The sequence below is a fragment of the Condylura cristata genome, unplaced genomic scaffold (genome assembly GCF_000260355.1).
Source record: "Condylura cristata isolate star-nosed mole 26May11 unplaced genomic scaffold, ConCri1.0 scaffold00034, whole genome shotgun sequence".
NCBI classification, from domain to species: domain Eukaryota; kingdom Metazoa; phylum Chordata; class Mammalia; order Eulipotyphla; family Talpidae; genus Condylura; species Condylura cristata.
The window spans coordinates 12,878,611-12,899,820 of record NW_004567135.1 but is presented as its reverse complement, the minus strand read 5'-3'; the positions used below and the strand labels follow the sequence as shown (position 1 = coordinate 12,899,820).

General features: G+C 48.7%; 1 protein-coding gene across 2 annotated transcripts in view; it reads right to left on the bottom strand.

Moving 5' to 3' along the window:
- NTF3 (neurotrophin 3) overlaps positions 1-21,210 on the bottom strand; it is a 72,733-nt gene that overhangs the window by 42,952 nt on the left and 8,571 nt on the right. The window contains exon 2 of one of the 2 annotated variants that reach the window (XM_004692865.2): positions 20,302-20,514. In XM_004692865.2, the coding sequence (XP_004692922.1) occupies positions 20,302-20,319 (18 nt within the window). In that variant the 5' untranslated portion in view covers positions 20,320-20,514. Of the gene's footprint in view, positions 1-20,301; positions 20,523-21,210 lie in introns of those variants that run through there. The other variant, XM_004692864.1, reaches the window with a different exon arrangement.

Sequence of the window (21,210 nt, the reverse complement as noted above, 5' to 3'; positions counted from 1 at the left end):
AATTCAGAGAAGCATTTCAAGAAGACCGAATCTCAAACACAACAACCTACAAAGCAGAACCCCATGAGATGATCAGAGTGTTAAACTAGGAACAGATTGAGAAGACTCCAAGAGGAGTTCCAGGAAGTTCAAAGAATGCTCTTGGGAGAAATAATGCAAACCAAAAACAGAAAAGGGGGAAAGAAGCCACGAGGGAATGCTAGGCCCCTTCCCTTCAAAGCTCAGTGCCCTGGGAGCAGGGGAAGCTACTCTGAGCTATAGCTTCTAATGCTACTCTGCAGAAATGCTCTCCCTTTCAGGCTTCATGGTGAAAACCCCAATACTTCATGTTTTTTCCTATCTCTGCGCCTCCATACTACCCACATCTAACCCCCAAATCCAGGGGTCTCCTCCATCACCGACCAGGAATCTCAAGAACTCTATCTGCCCTCTGTGAGTAACATTCCTATGGCCTGGATGATTTCTAGTTAGAATTTTTTTTAGTGGGTGAAGTCCTATTTCCCTAGATGTACACTTACGTATTTGGAGATGTGGAACCATGAATTTTTGTATTCCTGGGGCAGGTCATGATGCTTTACCATAACAGGCATTAGGAGCTTGTTCCCGAATGAGCAGTGTTTTTAGAACCAGCATTTATGCCTAGTAAGTCACTAAGGAGTTCATTTTTCAGATTAGATAAATGGAGCATACTGAACATTCTATTTTTTCCTTCTCTGGTGCTCCTGGGTCTGGTACACACAGTACTGAGGCATGGAAAGTGAGTCCTTTGGGTGGGCCTCAAGTTTCCTTCTGAGATTTTGAATGCACCTTCTTTTATTATAACCTTATGTTTCTCACACCCCACCGTTCATCCATCAGCAAGTCCTTCTAATCCCACTTCGAAAACAGATGCCAAATCTGACTGCTGAAAACCTCCCTCATTGTCACCCAAATCTGGGCCACCATCATCTGTGACAGGCACTTGCTTTATCTCCCTGTACCCACAGCCAGTCCTCCACAAAGTAGCAGGCTGATCTTTTGAACATGTTAACCCATGGACACTATTCCTTCCCTGCCCCACACTCTTCATTATCTTCTCATTACACTCAAGGATGGGAGAAACTGTGACTCCCCCACACATTTGGAAGGAAGCATGGAGAAGTTCAAGTTTCTTATTACACACCTCAACTCATTATACAATCAATACAACCCTACACACAAGTAAATTGTGAGGATGCACAATGGAATATCAACTTGGTGAAGGAAGAACATTAATCTTTTTCATTTGCTGCTCTACCCACTGTATATCTACAATGCTAAGCATTGTAGATATAGCAGGAACTTACTACTAGACATTTTTGGATAGAAGAGCCTTTCTGGATATTGATGTAAAAATTACCTGTCAGCAGAGTTCTCCCTTCTGTCAATTTTAATGTCAAAAAACATTCTTAGAAATCAGAAATTGAAAGCTGAGACTTCTCTCTGGCCAGTGATTGATCACTCTGCTTTTTAAAGTCATCTAGCTAAAAGATTCCATGGAAAAAAGAAGGCTTTTAAAAACATATATCCTCCCCCAAAGATACATTCAACAAAGGTAGATTCATCAATATGAAAAGACTCTTGATGAATTCTGGGGCCCTTTCTGCTGCTGAAGGCTTGTCTGGGGCTCAGTTCAATATCACTAACATGTCTTGTACACTGTGGATATGAAGATCATCACAATAGGGTCCTTGCTGCAAAGAGGGTATAGATTCATGGGGGATACACACAGAGCATAAATGAAGTAGCAAATGAAAAAACCATAAGCATGTTTATCTGGCACATGACAGCCAGATAAAAAGAGTCAAGGAAGAGAGCCCATGTCTTGGGGCTAGCGTGAATAAAAGTATGGCTGTGAGAAGCCATGGAAGCAGAAATTAGAGATAAAACAAGTGGTAGGCAGTGTGCACACAGGGACACAATCTACTCCCTCCAGGAACTTGAACTCCTTTGGACACTCTTAGAAGGGTCTTCTACAGCCCCCTATTCATTCAAACATACAAGTGTCTGGTGGCATTGGGCGGTTTTCACTCTTTCCTTCCACAAGTATAAAAAGCATTTATCAACAAAACTCCCAGCTAATGTAGGCGACAGAGAGAGGAATGAAAGGCAAGACCATGGCTCATGACCACTTGAAGTTAACTCAAACTTAAATGAACTAACAGGCTACAAGTAGAGACATATCATGACTTTCTTACAGGAGGCAGGTGATGTCAAGGCAGGATGCGTAGAACTTGGACAGACAATAAACCCAATCCCGAGTGGAAGGAGATAGTGTGTTGGTGCCCAGCCAAGTTGCTCTGTGGTTTCACTTTTGATCGAGGCTCTGCTGGGCAAGCCGCTTGACTTCTCTGAGGCTCAGTTTCCTCCTCTGTAACATGGGAGAGTTAGGTCTGCCTTGTCTGTTTCTGTGGTGCACATGAAATCCCAGCACAGTGGGACACCCGGTGACAGGACCCCATATGCTAATAAACAAACAACGTACCTTAAAACATCATTACATTAAAAACTCTGCTACTAGATCAGAAATGACCACCATCTCTGGGCCTGGGATTTAAGGTTCTGAATCTTTGCCATCTTGGTTCTTCCTTAAAGCCTTCCGTGTTTAATCTTATCTTTGGTTTACGGCATGCAGGGAACGCAAAGGAAAAAGCTGACACAAACTGGGAACCGCATGCATATGGTGGGGAGCTGCGCTTTTAACTGAAGAGGCAGAGCCCAGAGTAAGCTTCCTAGAGAAGAATCTAAGATCTGCATTTGGGAAAAGAAGCTGAGAAAAGGGCACCAACTGTTCCCGAGAGGACCTCACAGCAAACCTAACCAAGTCTTCCTAAGACACATGCAGAGTTCAGTACATGCTTGTCTACTCTGGAAAGGCACCGATGGACTGGTCACCTGAAGACAAAGCCCAGAGAGGGTCCCCTTCCCTGCCCAGGCTCTGAGGCTCAGCAAGACCTAGAAGCTGGCAGGACCACCTACACCTGTCTTTTCCCAACCTGGATGCTGAATGTCTAATTTGTCACCTATATTAATCTGCATTTGATTGACCCTGTCCCTCCTTCTAAGAGAAGGCTTGTCTTCTTTGGATATTTTTTCCTAAGGTTTATTGATTGATGCATACAAGTGCTGGGGTACAGACCCAAGGTGTAGGGGTGAGAGGATTCCCCAGAGATAGAATGGGGAACAGAACAGTCAGATCTACTGAAACACACTGCTGAGAGGGGAGCAGCAGGTGGGACAGGAGAGGTCTGCTGTGCCATGTGGGTCACCTCCCCGGCTGCGGATGGCACTGGTGCTGCAGTGGCTGCCGATCGCTTCATAGTGCTGTGCTTTAACTCTAGGGAAGCTCCGCCCTCCTGGAATGTAATTCAGCACAGGGAGTGTCTCAGCCTGGGAGGCCCAGCCCCCTCCAAGCTGCCCTTTCTAGACTCACCAGTGAAGCTACCGATGCCCCACAGCTGCTGTCAGCTCTCATAAGACTTACTGATCACTTTAGCTAATAGCTAATCTGGGCTAAATGCTCATCCCACATACCTGGGTTCTGAGAACAGTCTCAGCCTTGTGGAAAGGTTGGGCCTAGGATTTTTTTTTATGGGAGAAATGGCAGCACCCCAGCTCCCTGGTCCACAACTACTAAACCAGCCTGAACCTCTGACTCAAGTCGGGCCAATCGGAATCTGTCTCTAAGGAATCTGGAGCATGGGCCTGGACAGTCTGGTGTGGGGGGAGAGACCACAGAGGCGCAGAAGGCTGAGCAGGTGATCGTGCGATGCAGACTGGCATGCAGGCTCTTGTGGGTCTCCTACAAGTCTGATGGCAACTCCTGTTCTGGGGCTCCCCCAAATGGAACTGTTTCATCCACTTGGATTAACCAACAATAAAATTAATAATAATCAACTAATAATACTACCACCGTGTAACCACCAGTTTGATCCCCGGCCAGGGAGCTGACCCGCATGGCACAGCAGACCTCTCCTGTCCCACCTGTTGCTCCCCTCAGCAGTGTGTTTCAGTAGATCTGCCTGTTCTGCTGAATCCTCTCACCCCTACACCTTGAGTCTGAACCCCAGCACTTGTATGCATCGATCAATAAATCTTAGGAAAAAATATCCAAAGAAGACAAGCCTTCTCTTAGAAGGAGGGACAGGGTCAATCAAATGCAGATTAATATAGGTGACAAATTAGACATTCAGCATCCAGGTTGGGAAAAGACAGGTGTAGGTGGTCCTGCCAGCTTCTAGGTCTTGCTGAGCCTCAGAGCCTGGGCAGGGAAGGGGACCCTCTCGGGCTACCATTTGTTAAACCTTGGCCATATTCCAGACTCAAGATTACATTCTTTATCTTATTTAGGTCTTCCACCCATGCAATGCGACCCTTTTAGGTGTCAGAAAAACAATGAAATGCTGACTATATTGTCAATTTCTTACAGCTAAGAGGGTGAGATAGAATTTAAAGCCAGGGTGAAGTTCTATTTCGAATTAAAATAATACACAGTGAACGAAAGAGTTTTGGCTATCTATAAAAGACCCTGCTACGGAGCCGGCACTATGCTAAGAGATGATCATGAGTATCTGCACTGTGGCTATTTGTTGAAACCTTGCCCTCCACAGAAGCATGCTTAGAATTGGGAACACAACCCTTCAGGATGGCAGAGAACCCATTGCAATCTTTTCCTCCTGTATAAGATCCACATTTAACTCATATACATGTATATACACACATGTAACAGAAAGTACATTAGTAATAAATGTATAATTGCCTAGGCTTGAAAACAAGAAGCAAAATTTAATGAAATTGCTTGAAAACAGTACTCAGTGAAAAAACCGCAGACCCCTTGGAAAGGTGAAGACAAGCACAGAAGTCAATTGCAAGGTGGACAGAAGACCTCCCACCATCTACCAATAACAGTGACAATAACCAACCGTCCATATGAGGAGACCCAAGAACTTTTGAATAATTCATCATCCAAAATACAAGCGCTACACCACAATGCAAAATTGGAACATTGCAAAGAGATTTTCATAATGACACGAAAATGAACAACAATGTTGGGGGCCACTGTAATGGGGGGCACTATGAGATCTATAATGGGGTCCACCCCCCAGATGCTAGAGGTGCCATAGGTACAGATGTGAGAATTTACAAGAGCAACAGGAGACAAATTAGGTGACTGGGAACCATACTAGAAAAAATCTCCAATTTCTCAAACATTTTTAACGCACAAGTGCACCTGATGACCAAGAGCAGTGAACTAAGCGTCTTCCATCAGGATGACCTGAGCAAGGGGCAAGGCACTCCTTTGGCTTCTTCAAGCTAACACTTCTTCCGGTTTCTTGGGGAGCCACCTGAAGACTGTCTGCCACTCTTACTGCTGCAGGGGTCCCTGGACTGCTTTGGCATTTTGTTGAGGAACATTCTCCCAGACTGACTTGGAGGAAAGCCATTTTTCAGAACAACATACTACTAGCACAAGACTATACCAGTCTGAACCATCACATATCTGTAAAGTCATTTACAGCTTGCAAAACACTTTCCTATGCATTATCTCATCTGGAGCGCCACATTAATTATGGTAAGTAGGGAGGGCTTATTATCCCAGTTATGGAAGAGGAAACAAGCCTCCCAGAGTTCAGGAAGATGAGTGATTGACAGAAGTGGAAATTGAACCTGCGTCCTCTTGCTTAAATGTTAGTTTTCAATATTTAGCTCACTGTAATGAGGTTTACATTCTTTTGCCATTAGCTGTCAGGCAGAAATAGCCTGAGGATCATTTTACCCTTCAACTCCTGCACACAGTCCTATCAGGGAGTTACTGGAGGCCTCTCCTAGCTCCCCTTACATTCAGTGTACCGAATATTCCTCAAAGCTATAGTCAACACTGGACTCAGCTCACAGCCCCTGATGTGATATTCTGATTGCCTAGAGTCCAGAAATAAATTTTGCCATCCATCTTTCTCCCCACTCCTTAAATCATTACCGTCCCTTGACTTTTGTTTTCAAAAGCACCACTGCTGAAGCTGACTGCTGTGTGTACTGGGGGCAGGGATGACAGATACACAGTGCTAAGAGACTTCAGTTTCATCCACGTGCTGACAGTGAGTGGGGGTGGGGCAAGTAGAGGTGAGGGGGACTTGTTCGCTGCGCTGGCAGGACGTGCTCCATGATGCAGTCTTCCAGTAACGCAAGGCCTGTGCCACCTCACCGCCCACAGCTGCAGACCATGGCCATGCCCTTCTTGAACCACCACCCAGGCCCACATCTGCTCAGCATGGCTCACGCCACTACATTCTAGTCTCTAAAGTACATTCAGGCCACTCCGTCAGGAGAATTCCACTTCCCAAATGTACACACACACACTGAGCAATGGGTTCCAGACGTCAGGTCTGCTTGCCTGACTGTGCACACAGTAGTATCTTCTTATAGACAAACACGGGGGTCACTGAATCCACACAGCCCAGTGATGATTCACAAATACGTGGCTGGGAATGTAACATGTCAATTTTTGCAGACCTTGATTTCTAGCTTCTTCCTTTCACCCTTCATGCACCAGTCTTGGTCTCCTAATGGAGACCAAGAAAATGGTGAGAAGGAGCAGGATACTTTCTGGCTGGCGGTTGGTTCTGGCCTGTTGGCTACAGCATGTAGATCCCATAGAACCAAGAGGAAAGAGAAGTATCTTCTCCTCCATGGACCATGAGCACCAGACATCAGCAGTCCTGAACCACAGCCAAGACTAATCAAAGACCTCCATTTAGTAAGAAATTGCCAGCGAGAACCAGTGATCTGATCATTCAGAGGCCACAATTCAATATGCATTCTGAAAGCTCTGTGCCCTCCAACCAGGTTTAAGAGCTGTCTCCTGGTTGTTGGGGAAACTACTCTGATGACAGACCCAAAAGTAGCTGCAGAGTGCAAGTGCCTCTCTCTAGTCCTCTCTCTGCTGCAGATCATGGCCATGCCCTGCTCCATGCCCTTCTTGAACCTCCATCCCAACTCCCACATCAGCAAGCCCTCTAGTAGATGAGGGACTTGAGGAACCACTTCCAAGTCTGCTGAGCACGGGTCTGCAGGGTCTGTGATAAATGTTGGATGGGAAGGAAAGCTCAAGTTAGGTGAGTGTCGTTAACTAAATGAGGAGTTCTCAAGAGTACACTGGGTGAGGGTGGGGCAGACGGGCACGGATGCAGCAGAGAGAGTGGGTCAGTGCTGTTAGCTACTGGTTCTCATCTTGACTATACCTTGGAATGACCTGACGAGTGCACAAAACAGACACTTTGGCCTCAAACCTATAACTTTAATTGGCCAAAGTTAGAAAGACTTAAAGTGCAAGGGGAGATCAGAACAGCAGGAAAGTGAAATGTCTTTGTTGAGCAAAGATGTCTGAGACATATCAGGTAGGGCATCTCTTTGGCTTTACCTGGGAAAGTGCTCCACCCAGCCGCTGGGTGGCATGCCGGGGTGCTGGATGGTGTACCAGCTGCCTGCTCTCCTGACCTATGCTAAACAAGTGAGCTACAAATAACTCCAGACATAGGTCCACTCTGGGCAAAAGAGGTTCGTGGAATTTGGTAATTTTCAGGAGACGTTGAAATCTACACACAATAAACCACAGGCATCATGTATAAGTGGGTCTGATGTCTGAGACCCCTCAGATGCCCCCCAAAACCTTAGCATTTGTGCATTTCCACTTTGAGCCTTTGAGAAGTTCTGTGAAGCCAGCAACCCCTTCTGGAGCAAATCGCTGTGATGGTCTCAGATTTTGAGGAGGGCACAACTCCAGAAACCCTCCTTCCCCCCTTTTTTGATGCTGAATGAATTCAAATTAGGGTGGAAATGCAGACAAGATGGCAAGGGCTGGGAGGTCTCCCACTGCCAGCTACTCTACTTTCAGCATTAGGAGCTGCTATTTTAGTCCCTGTCTCCCCTGCCAGAGCTGCTCGATGTTCATGTCACCCTTCCTCCCAGGCTGGGACAATCTCCCCCAATCCAGCACTGGTCAGAGTAAGCAGAGATCAAAGCAGACTGGAGACCCCCCAACTCTGCCTTTGATTCATCTCTATGCCTGTCCATTCATTCATCCATCCACCCAACCATCAGCCAACCTTTCAATGAACTACTGTTTATTGTTCAGTTAACTACTATTGATTTATTTACTGTAGTTAGAGAAATTCTTTTAAAAGGAAAGTCCCCACTGTGCCTACCTGAGGCTGAGTCCAAGCCTTCAGGGGCTCCTGAAGGTCATGGCTGGCCTCTGCCTATCCCCCTTTACCATACACATCATCCCACCTGCTCTTTGTGCACCTCTACCTGGATTCTTTCATCTGGGTCTTTCCACTCTGCTTGCTCACCGGTAACTCTCTTTCTCCCACCCCCTCCTACTTTGACCCATGACTATAAGTCACATAAAAGGTGATCAGAAAAGTACCCAGGGATTTCCTAAGATCATTCAGTTCCACAAATAGGATGGGGAAAACAAATGTGTTCCTTCCACATCGGTTATTCTGGAAGGTTCTCCCTGTCTGTCTCCCTCTCGGGCCCCGCTCACTACCGCTCTCTGAACAAGTCACAGACCTTGTCATATCAGAGGAAAACTGGGACACCTGTAATCTTCCTCCAACTCCCTAACATTTGCATTTCCACATCATCAAACATCGGACCTTCCCCAGGGGATCCGCCTTGACTGTGCTCTGTCAAGTGATCCCCCAAGAACTCAGGAGATGTGCTGCAGACAGATGGTAACTTTATACAGCAGCCCCAAAAGGAGACGTAAACACTGAAGGGGGACAGGAGGAGAGAGTCCTGATTCATAAAAGAGCCAAATGTAAAAGGGAAATGTCAGAGGATTATGGTGACAAGCTGAGGTCTCTACCAGTAACCTAACCCAAATTCAACTTGATTTCCTGGACTCGCTAATAGACCACGACCTGAAGGCTCCTTCTCTGGTGTTCTGCCCCTGCCTCCGCCCTCACGCACACATCAAAAGACAAGAACATGAACTAAGCACACTGGAGGTTTCCTTGGCGATCACTGAAATGCTGAGAGTTATAAAAACATATTTTGGGGGGCCCTCCATGGTGGTACAGCAGGTGAAAGCACAGCACTAAGAAACCACTTCAGCATGAGTTCGATCCCCGCCCTGGGAGGTGACCCACATGGCACAGCAGACCTCTCCTGACCCGCCTGCTGCTCCCCTCAGCAGTGTACTTCATCGATCTGCCTATTCTGCTCCCCACTCTGTCTCTGGTGAAGCCTCTCACTGCCCCTGCACCTCTGGCCTGTACTCCAGGTCTGTATGAATAAATAAATAAATCTTTTAAAAAACCATATTTTTTACTCCATTTTAATCCACATTTTAAGCCACATGAGGGAATCGGAGAGTTGAGTGAGGCCCTAAGATAGGATATAAATGCAGCTTCTTTGGGGAAGGTCACTGGGACATGGATGGGTTACACACACAGACGTCAAAAGGACAGGCCAGGAGGGACAGAAGAGAAGGAGTGGGCAGGCACCCTTGGAAGCCTTTTGCCCCTTGTCTCTCTACAGTCCCAGAGAGGAGATTCCTCTGAGGAGATTCTCTTGCTATGTAGGTGGGTTGTCACTCTATGGTGCCCCTAACTGCATGCTGCCCAACTGGGCTCCCTTCCTTGACAAGGTAGAGACCAGGAGGCACCTCCCCGTGCAGCCAAGCCTGGTTCATAATCCAGACTTGGGGATGGCCAGGTCCTGGGCCCGACAGCCTGGATCAGAGTGGGAGCGGACCTCAGGCTTCCAGGGCCTCAGGCTTCTAGGTCTCCAACTCCCAGTCATGGCCTGTTGCATGAGAGCACACAGTTCTCACCACAGGTGCACACCAAACCCTGGTCATGAGCAGCAGGCCTGGGTCAAGCTACCCAGGGGGTGAGGGCCCCCTGCCACAATCCCCTCAGCTCCTAGGGTGTCTCTTTTCTCAGACTCCCAAAGGCTCTCATCCATCACTTACTAAATAAACCCTGTCCCACCCACTTGTCAATCTTTCTGCGAGGCTGTTCAGTCCAACTGGATCACAAGGCCCTTAAAGATGGAGCCTCGCCTTTCGCCTCCTGCTATTTCACAAGGTAACTAGCAAGGTGGTTGAAAAAAAATCAGTGGAGGCAGGAGGTCCCCTTAAAATAACACTTTTGTTAAGCACATAAGAAAAACATCTAACAGATGTGTTATGTTTTTTAAAGGCCCCCTTCTAAATTCCAAAGAAATTACTAAATAAGGACCTGATGTCTTTTCTATTTCTCCTGGTATCTGGACCAATTAAAAACAGGATGTGGGGGGAAAATGCCGCCAGGGAGCTCATGGAGCTGGAGGACTCCGAGGACAGAAGTGGACAGTAGATGGCAGTCTGTCCCTGTGTCAGAAGTGGTCACAGAGACACCACTCTGAGCAGTGAGGAAGCAGGGTAGTGAGGAAGCGCCTCCTTGTCTGTGTGACTGTGGCCAAGCTCAAGTGTAGTTCTGAAATGCACACTGACACATCGCCAAGCCCCAGCTCTCCCCCTGAAGAACAGGTGTTCTGAACAGTCATCAGCATGATGCTGGGAACTCAGAAAACCACAGTCCTGCAGACGTGGAGAAAAAGCCCATGGATCCTTCAGCAGGCCCCTGGCCAAGATTCTCCATCTACATCCACACAAAATCACACCAATAAAGAATCTTGCACTTGATCTTCTGAGCTCTCACTGCCCTCCCTGAAACACAATGGAGTCATCTATCGGTGTCCCTCATCAGCTCCTAGACCCTTAAGGTCAAACTCATAAGAGTTCATCCCTGCATCTTCTCCAATATCCAGGATAGGGCCTGGCACAGCATTCACCCTACACTGACTGAATAGTCCCTGCCATGTGCTTTCCGAGTGTCCAGAGATGGACTGCCCTCACTCACATGCAAGGACACCCAATTTCCCGGGACCAAGAGCCCAGATCTATAGAACAAGGCAGATGGAGGTGTGGAGGGGAGGGTATTGTTAAAGAGAGCAAGGGTCCCTCCCAGTTGTCAGGCAGTGAGCTCAAGACCTGATCCTTAGAACAGGCCTGATCCTTAGAACAGGGGGACACCCAGACCCCGAGCAAGGCACATCACCTCTCTGAGCCCAGCCTCTTATGGCTGTGCAGTCTGTACTCACTGCTGCTCTGTCACATATTCGTTTACCCAAATATTTCTGTGGCCATGCTGTTGAAGATATTAGGGCACACAAAGATGAAAACACCAGAGCTCATATTCTAGTGAGAAGATAGGAATGCAAATAAAACCCAGGTTAAGTGGTCTAACACAGGGAGGCAAGGGGGCCCTGGGTTCTCTATAGAATGCAGGAAAGCTTTCAGAGAAAGCAGTGGTAAGCCAAGACAAGGAAGACAGTTGGAGTATCCTTGGTGAAGATGGAGGGAAAGTTCTAAACACAACAGACACAGAGACCACATTCTCCAAAGCCATCTCAAATTCAGGAAGAGACAAACATTTCTGTCGCTCATATTATTCACAGAAGACATTGCTCTCTACTTATGAGCCACAACATCTTGTCAACCCATTCATCCAAGTTCTTTATTAAACCCCCACTCTCAAAACTGATGATGAGTTGTGAAGATTTTAGGGGTCACTTAAGCTCTAATGGTGTCACTTAACAGAAAAGGCAAGTAGTGTTTCAGGGGACCACCCCCCAAATTGCACAGTACAGTCTCAAGCAGAACCGGGGTGGAGTCTGATCTTGCTGCTTACCGTTTGGGATCTTTCTGACTTAACTTACTGAATTCAGTTACCCACAATTTTATTCCACATAAACCTCTCCTTTGGCTCCCAACTTCCAAGATCTGCCACAAATCTGGCAAGCTGCTTCTTCAGCACTTTATAAACATGCACTCATCCATATGTTCAATAACTTATTGGGCATCACATGACTTAATTTCCTCTTCCACCCCCTCCATGTTTCTGCATGTAAGTCTTCAGGCCAGCAGGGATACCTGGAAGTCCCGGGGTCACAGGGAGGCCCTGGGAAGAGCAGAATCACAGAACCCGTGAACTTTTCTGAACAGCAAGTGCATTTTGTCCATTTGACTTTCTACTGAGTTCAGATCCCTCATTTGGCAGAAGAGGAAACAGGCCTGTGGAAGGACAGAGACAGCTCTAAGTCTCACGGCGAATTGAGTCCTTTGCAAGGATAAAAGTGATCGACTGTTCACGGTGGCAAGGAGCTGGGGGCCAAGAGACCTGGGCTCCTTTCCAATCAAGGGGTATACTTGTTGGGAGTTGGGTGATTTCCAGAGCTGCCTATTCCTCTTAAACCCAGCGGAAGCAGGAGACACACCCATGAACCATCAGGAATACGTCCGCTGGACACAGGATGAAAATAATCCTAGACTGAGAACTTGAAACATATTCCCTACAGAGTAATTTGGAGTCAGAGGGGGAGGATATTTTTAAATGCTGGGGGCTTAGGCCTAGAAAAGGAGGGTGGGGTGGATGGGTGTAGAGTACAAGAAATGGACTAACATCACAAAATTTAGTAATATCACCTCAAGTAGAAAAAAAAAATCACCCTACATGTGAGAAGTTGTCTCAACAGAGTAAACATACATTGTGTGCACCTACAATCTCACAGGTTTTAAGTTAGGATTCCACATTTATGATGTTCGACACTGCAAATAACCTTTCATAACAGAACAAAGTCATTCTCATGAACTGCCTTGAAGATGTCTAGGTGGCAGCAGTGGTGGAGAAATCAGTGACTGACCAGTGATGGGAGAAAGAATGAGCGCCTCCAGTCATACCCTCAAAAGCCCCACTTCAAGAACCCCTCTGGCTTTCCTGCTGGCACTGCCCAGGGAGCATGAAGCAGAGTCCATATCTACTACTGCTCTGCTCTGCATCAAATTGAGCCTGGGGACCCCTGGCCTGTGGCAGAAAGTCCCCCCTCCCTCTGTTTCTAGGTCTCAGGCCCCAGCACTTAAAAATACTCCTCCAACCTTTCATCAAGAAACCTACCTTCACTCTTGCCAGGGTCTTAATGGAGCGAGCTCCCTAATCTATCAAGAAAAGCTATTTTCAGAACCCTGCTGTTCTCCTGCATGGAGGCTGTTCTCCATGCAGCCTGATTCTGGGCAACCCTCCTGGCAGGACTCAAGAATGCTGGGACCGACCTACCCCACCCCTCATGGACGTGTGGATCAAAACCAGATGTCCAGCTCCAATCTTATATAGCGTTTACAAGGAGGCACTTGTGGCTTAAATCAATACTCCCATTCTGGAAGGTCAGATTTCCTTGTCAACAGAATGGGAAGTAAAGAGGGAGAGCCTTTGGGTGCTAAGAACAGATCTTACACATGCTTGCCAGCAGGTGGCTAAAAAGACTCAACATTTGTCTTGCACATGAAAAAGAACCTTGCAGCGGAGGGAGGAGGTTGTCCTGTGGGGTGACAGACTTTGCAGTGGGGCTATATAACAATCTCCCATCTGGATGACATCACAAAATACAACAGAATAAAACAGAAACTGACTGGCAGAGGATGGGTTTGGAGTGGAAAGTCAGCACATCATCATCTAGTTCTGTAACCATGAACACAACCCTTGACCTCAGTCTTCCCATATACACTGAGATAATGCCGCACAGTAATGCCTGGCACCCAGTAAGTGCTCATATGTTTGCTATCATCATCATGCTCTTAATGGCAGGTACTTATCTTAGTCAGAAACAGTGACACTGAATGGCACTGATGTACAAGCTGGACGACTCACATGAGGTCTACCAGAAAGCCAAACCCAGTTCCTTTCAGCTCTGTATATATTACAGGCAAAACCAACTTCTAAGACATTCTTGGCCAAAACAAATCACTATGGAAAATTCTTTGTGTGCTTTCTCCCTTTGACTCAGCCATTCTCCAAAGATAAAAATGGGGGCTCATTTAGGACATACCAAGACGCACCCTACATAAGGCGCAATAACACTATTTGAATAGGAGGAAGGGCTAGTGCAGAATCCTAGGATTGAGTACTAGGAATAGAATGAGTTGGGAAAGAACTTTGAGAGCTTCTAACTTAAACTTAAGGATGGCTACATCAAGACCTGGAGGAAGTGTCTAGGGTCAGACAACAACATTTCATTGGTGAGGGTTTAATCTTTAGCATGGTCTCCCTCTTTCCAGTGAGATATTCTACAGCCCTCTGTTGCTTGAATCACCTCGGTTTGGAATTTGTTGAGATCATGAAATTGCTATTCTCTCCTACAACCCTGGTCATAAATGAGCAAAAACATTAGCGCTTTCAAAAAATCCCTGACTGAACAAATCCATAAAAGATCTGGGGCTCAGCATAGGTCCTCTCTGGAGATGTTGCTAAAAAATGAGCAAGCACAACAGACCACACCAAATTCACTTCAAAATCTTTTTTTCTTCAGTTAAACCAGTTACTTGCCAGGGGGTTGTCTTATAAGGATGACAGAGTCACAGCTGATCTTTGGCGGTCCCTTTAGGCCTGAGAAGTGTCCCTCCATAGATGGGGATGTGAGCAGCCAATGCATTCTGACCAGCCTGGTTACTGCCCTCTACAGTCCCTTGGACTTCTTGAAAATGAGCTATGGAAAATTATCAAAGACCAAAAAATACTTTAATTGTATTAATTTAATACTTTAAATTATCAAAGACCAAAAAATACTTTAGGCCAGCTACAAGTACTTTCACGGGTTCTAAACTGAGTCTCCTGAAAGACAGCAGTTGTCCGCCTTTGCTCTTGGTAGAACTTTGTCCAGACAAGGGTGGGCTATGATAACAGCAGCTCATACGCCCTCGGTCCCCATTTACAAATGATCAGGAGGAAGCAGCCCTCAAAGTTTTCCACAAGCTGTCCTGCAGAAAGCAAGATGATGCCAGTCCAGTCCCAGCAAGGGGCCCATGTACCCTCCACCCATAGCATAAGGGGTATGAAACGTCCTTCCCCTGGGCCATACCTGTGCTCAAGGGTCCTTAGCGCACACACACATCCATGCTCTCTTGTGCCTGCACGCTCCTATTTGTGCACGAAGCGCATCCATAGGTCTTATCAGCAGCGCCACGCGGGGCTTAGGCTTGTCTCCAGTAGAAGATTTGGTTCTTTTCCAACAAACTCAATTTTAAATAAAACCAAATCTATAACCCTAGCAACGGTCATTAGTTCAACATCCCCACCGCCAGAAACCGCCTGCCTCATTAAAGAGCTGGCGAGGTCCTGGAACAGGGTGGTAGGTTTTTAAGATCTTCTGTGTCGGCCTGCCTCCCTGCTCTCACTTCAGCCAACACGTGGATTTACGTTCCCCCCAGTTGGGGTGGGAGCACTGGAAAGGCTCAGGAAAAGGATCTGGAGATGCCTGGAGAGAAGCCGCCACTCAATTAGGCATCTTGAATGGAGGGGAAGAGGAGAGGGCTGAAGTCTCCTGCATCTGGGAGTGGTGCTGCAGAGATGGGAAATGTTATGTAATTAAACTCCGCTGGCCTGTCCTGCCTGGGGAATGTGAGGCCCATCAGCAGTGACTTCTCCCAATCAACTTAATTGGCCCAATCTTGCCAAGAAAAGCAACAGAATTGGTTTAGTGCCTCATGGAAATAGCTTAGCTCCTGACTATTTATGGCCACTGAACTTAAGGATGGGAGCCTGACTCTGAGCCAGGAGTTCACAGCCTGTGCTGGCTCCTGGAAGGACTCTGAGGCTCAGTGGGTTTCTGTGTCCCTCTGAGTCTCCATTATTGTCTTTGGGGGAAATGGCTGCACCAGCCTGCTGCCCTGGGGGCAGAGCATTTCACACATCCAAAGCCCCTGCCCTCCTCTCACCAGGGAAGCACTTGTCTGCCAAGGACCCCAGTGTAGAAAGAACAGACCTTGATAGTAACCACCCAGGAGGGCTGGGTTTTGCTTCTCTTTAATTTAAAATGTAGATATGCAGGGATAATGACTATTTTTTTCTGTTCTGTAAGTCACATTTGTTTGAACACCTGCATACACTGTTAAAGAATAGGAACTCTGTTCCTGATAATAACATTGGTTTTGGGGACCACTTTTCTTCTGAACACTCAAAAACCTTTCATGCGTATAGATTCCATCAACTATCATTATATTTGGCCACCTCTGCTTTATGGAAGAGTAAACTGAGGCAGTTCCAGTTACATGTGGGTAGGTAACAAGCAGTGAGCATCAAGACCACTTTGTTCGTCTGCCACCAGACAGGCAAAGAAGAGGTATGGATTCTAATTGTGGTTAAATGCACAGCACTACCTGTCTGGAAGCCACTAGACTTCAGCTCTGAGAGGGCCTTCAGACTCCTAAACACAACAAGCTTGATTAGTGGAAAAATAGAGCGAATTTTCCTCCTTGTTGAGCTATGACAAACAGTGCTACTTTTTTGTAAGAGTTGGGGAAGCTCAGCAGGATAGAGGACCGCCCCAGAGTCATGTTACTCTGAAGGGGCAGTGCTGGCCTAGAATGGAGACATCCTCAACTGGAAGGCTTCTTCTTCCACTTCCCCTGCCACTCTTGAAATACAGACCATTGGCATCACTATAAGCTTATGAATTTGAAAATTCCGTGAGTCTAGAAAATCACCCCAAATACATGCTCTCCCATGATTCAAACCTCATAAATGAGGCTCCTTGGTCTTACGCACACACACATAAACACACACATACATACATAAACACACACACACACACACATAGTTAGGCAGGTATGGCACCTGGAATGACACCCCTGTCCTCCTAGGTACAGCACCTCCCTGGTTCACCAGCCAGCCTCTCTAAATGCTAAGCTCTTCTTTCACAGGCTCCTTTGCTACTTAAGAAATAAGCCTGAGCAGACAAGACAATTCCGACCAGCCTCTCAGGATTCCTGCAAATACACATACCCACTCCTTACACAAGCCAGAATACACACCCCTCCCGTGTTCTTTGCTAGCTTTCTTCCAGGTGCACTTAACTCCAGTTCCATGACGTATGCCTGTGTGTACACCCACGCGCACCTCCACACACCCCAGGTCAGTTTTACACTCGGTCTAGGAAACATCAAACGTCGAAGGAGAAAAATGATTCCAGTCCCTGTCATCTCTGACCATGGCTTTAACCTCCAACTCCATGAAGTAGTTCTTCTCCCTTCTAGAAAGCAGGTATTGCACAGTCTCCAAATTCAATCTTCCAGTGCAATCCAATGTATGCTGGATTACAGGTCCCCCCTCCCCTAATTTCCAGCCCAAACAACAAACAGTAACACCTTCAACTCCCAAAACTATACATAGTCCCTAGCTTTATGCTCCCTTTATCTAAGACCATAGATCTGTTTCAATAGGTCAGCTTCCCTCTGGACCCCAAAATCCATTAGCCTCTGTAGGAACAGAATTAGAGATGAAGAAAGTCCAACTAGCATCACCCTGTCCTCAGTCCTCTTGAAAAAACTGCAGCAGTTAACTGAGCCCTGAGAAGGAGCTTTTCCAGGGCACTGTGCATGCCCTAGCACCCAGTGACGGGTTGAGCATTCAGCAGGCACCCCTACATTTTATTTGATAGCCAGTATTAATTGGTGATAATGAATTTCTCTATTAAATTGCAAGTCCTTATACAGCACAATGCAACATGCTCCACGAAGCATGCAACATATTCGACTCGTGCCAACCTCGTGCACACATTCTTCCATCCAGTGCCAGCACAGAAGGACTTTTCCCCTTAAATGTACATCCTTCATTCTAACCCTTCTCCAATTCCCTCTTCTCTGGGGAGGCAGGGAGAAGCAGCCGTCACAGACTGGCCCTGCATCGTGCCTGGCCTCTTCATCATGAGCGTCTGAGCCCACCCTCCCCATCCCAATGCCAAAGAGCCAAATTTCCCAGCACAAACTCAGAAAGTTCTCATTATTCTTAAATAAGCATCCCTTTGGCAATCCTCAGGCACACACCACCCCGTCCACCTTGCACTCCCCCACCCTCCCACACCACACCCACTCCATGTGTCTGTGTAGGCACGCACAAGCCATCTGTCTAACACCCTCTACCTCTCCTCCCGCTCTGACACCCTTCACAGGCACAGATTTCTCATTAGCTACACCTATGTTCCCAGATACTCATCTCCTGCTAGTCATGCATATGCCCATCCCGGAGACTCCTGGGAAATGCACCCCACGGCAGCACTCCAGCCCCCTCGCACGCACCCTCTTCGACACAAAGTTTCCCAAACCTGCCCATCCTTCTCCCATCCAACAGAACACCCCAAGTTCATGGTCTGCCCCCTTAGGAAAGGAGACGGCATTCACAGCCAGTCAAACCCTCCACGTTCAGCCTCAGGGCAGCCCTCACCACTTACTTGCACACTCTTTCAATGCAGCGGCTCCTTGGAGATTTTCTCCTTTCCTCCAGCACAGTCCACAGAGCCTGCTTTCTTTTCAACCACCACACCCCACGCCCTAGCCAGGTCTAAGCGTTTGAGCCCACCGCAGGGGTTTTGGGATTTTGTCCCCCTGAATTCTACCTCTCCACTTTCTTTGTGCAAGATGTCAGGAAGCAAATGGGGGCGGGAAGAAACCGGGCAGGCTGTGTATGCTGGCGACTGTCTGAGTGTGGAAACCGAAGCGATTGAAAAGTTCCCTCTGTGTTACAACTTTCTCCCCAGCTGACTTGGGGCTGAGGGCTTACTGCTTTTCTTGTTTGCCATTCTGCAGGGCTCTGCAAGCCTGCATCCCTCTATTACAAAGCAGATCGCTCATTCCGCAATCCTGCGCGTTAACAAACATCAGACTCCGGGAGTGACAGTCACCCTCTCTTAAGCCCCCCTCCCGCTGCCGCCCCCACTCCCACCCCCAACTCTTTACACACATAAACAAGTCCGCCCGCGCGCAGTCTCCGAGCTCTCCAGCCTGAGCTCAGCGCTTCGAGCTGCATCCAGGCAGCTGCCGTCTCTCTAACTCTGAACCTGCAGCCCACCGCCGCAGTGAAGACGCCGATTCGGTTCGGCGTTCCCCTCACCTGGAATCCCTCCAGCCACGGATCCAATGAGAGGGATCCTTACTAGTAGGCTGTACCCGACCGGTTCCGCGCGGGGGTCTCAGCTCCGAGCATGTGAAGTGCAGATCCAGAACGCAGCCGCCCAACTCCCCAAAGACGCTGCGCCGCCTCGGCGCACCCACCCGCGCCCAGGGCAACCAGCAGAGTCCCCTCCCCCACGAGGCCCCTCCTTTGCTGAACCTTCAACTCTCCAGCGCCCCAAATTTCGTTAGGAGTTTGAGTAGTGCTCTGGGGCAGTGGAGCAATTTGATCTTAGAGGGTCCTTTTAACTCCAACTTAGAGCCCCCCGGACCCGGGGTCTCCCAGCCTCCTCTCATCTCCGCACAAATTCCTAGAGCTGGCTGGAAGAAACCGCGAGGAATTCCCCGGGGATGGCCGGGTCCCGACGCCCGTGCGGGGTCCCAGATGCACCGACGGCGCTCGCGGGGCTCCAACATCTGTGGAGGCCGGGGTGGGGGGCAGCGGAGCAACGGGTGCTACCGAGACAGTCCGGTAGCGGGCTTGCTGAGGAGAAAAGCTTCCGGCGGAGGCAAGAGGACCCCAGAGCTGGTCTGCTGGCGGAGCGAGGGCTCCCAATTCCCCCAACTGGGAAGGGACCGTCCAGGTCAGAGCTCTGAGCCTCCTCCCTGCACACACCCGAGCCCGCGGAGGGAGAAGCGTGCCGAGAATCCCGCACAGTGGGGCACTAGCGCGGGGCGCTCGCCTGCGAGCGACCGCGGCACTTTGGCCTCATCCACGCCGGGGAATTGTCCGCCACCCCCTTTTGTTACAAGATGCACCAGGAACTTTCTCTGGAGGAGCTGATGAGTGTGTAGGCGGAAGGGAGGGGGGGGCATTCTATTGAATCCCTTTTCCTATCCTTCCGTGGTCCCCATTTCCCCTCGCCTCCGCGCCCACCCCCCAATCCAATCCAGGTTTCTTAAACCTGATCACTTTCCCAGATTTTGGACGGTTTCTCGGGCAACCCAGGGACCAGAGAGAGGAGGTGAAGAGGGGTGTGTGTGTGTGTGTGTGTGTGTGTGTGTGTGTTCTCGCGCGCGTGTGTTGGGGGTGGCTGTGGTTGTGCCCCGGGTAGGGGAGATCCCTGCGTAAACTTCGAGGAAGGTACAAACCCGGGAGCGTGAGTGCGGGGGCGATGGGAATGGGGGAAGGGTGCGGAGTAGACCCCCTCCCCCGGCCCGTGCCTGTGCCCTGGAAAGTCACCCCACTTAGCCCTCCACCCAGAACCTGCCCACCTAACGTGCCCGCCTCCCCTTACCGTGGCAGAAGTAACCATGGCATCCGTGTGACTGTTTCCAGGGACGTCGACATGAAGAGAAAGGTGGACGCGAGTTCAGTCATTCAAAGTTTCCCCCACCCCGCCCGCCACTACCCAGCAGGGGAAAAAAAAGAAGAAAGAAACGGGAAGAAAGTAGTTGCGCCAGGCGCTCTCGCGGGGCCGTGCGCTGAGCTGCTCGGTAGAGAGAGGAGCCTTCAACTCAGTCCCGTGAACATAATCTGCGCGGTTATAACCAGCCAACCCGGCCAGATGGCTCCTTGCTCAGCGCCTTAACCCCTTGCGCGCCGCGCCGCCCGCCTCCGCGCCAGGCCTGCCGCGCCCGCGCGAGCCTGCATCTAGGCGCTTCTACTCGGGCCTGGGGGCCAGCGGGGAAGCGGGTGGGGGGATGGGGGGGTTTCTCCTAGACGCTCTCAAACGTGCTCAAAACTTCCCGATTAGTAATATGCTTAAGAATCCCCCCTGACTTCCCCTTCGGAGATCCAGGAATCAACGAAAAAGTCAACTTTTTATTACATGTGGCATGTTAATGTCGTTTGTCTGTTTTATTTGTTCTTTTTCTTGAAAATTTATTTTTGATCTGTTTTCTTTTTCCGTTAAGGGTTTCTATACAAGGTAACAGGGCCTTTCCTGCCTCTCCACTAGCAGCCTGGGTCTAATGTGTAAACTCCTCCTCCAAACCTTAGACCCCTCCAGCTCCAGATCCCTCCCCACCCTCTACCGAGCCCACCCGTACCTCCTTCCCCCACCTCACCACACGAACAGGCCCAAGGAGAATCATTCCCCTGCGAGCTTACTGTTCCCTCCCGTGGTCCAGAACCCAGGGCCAGAGTCCCGAGCAGGCGATTCTGGGGGACCTAGTCAGAAAGGTATGGGGGGAGGGCGTCGGGA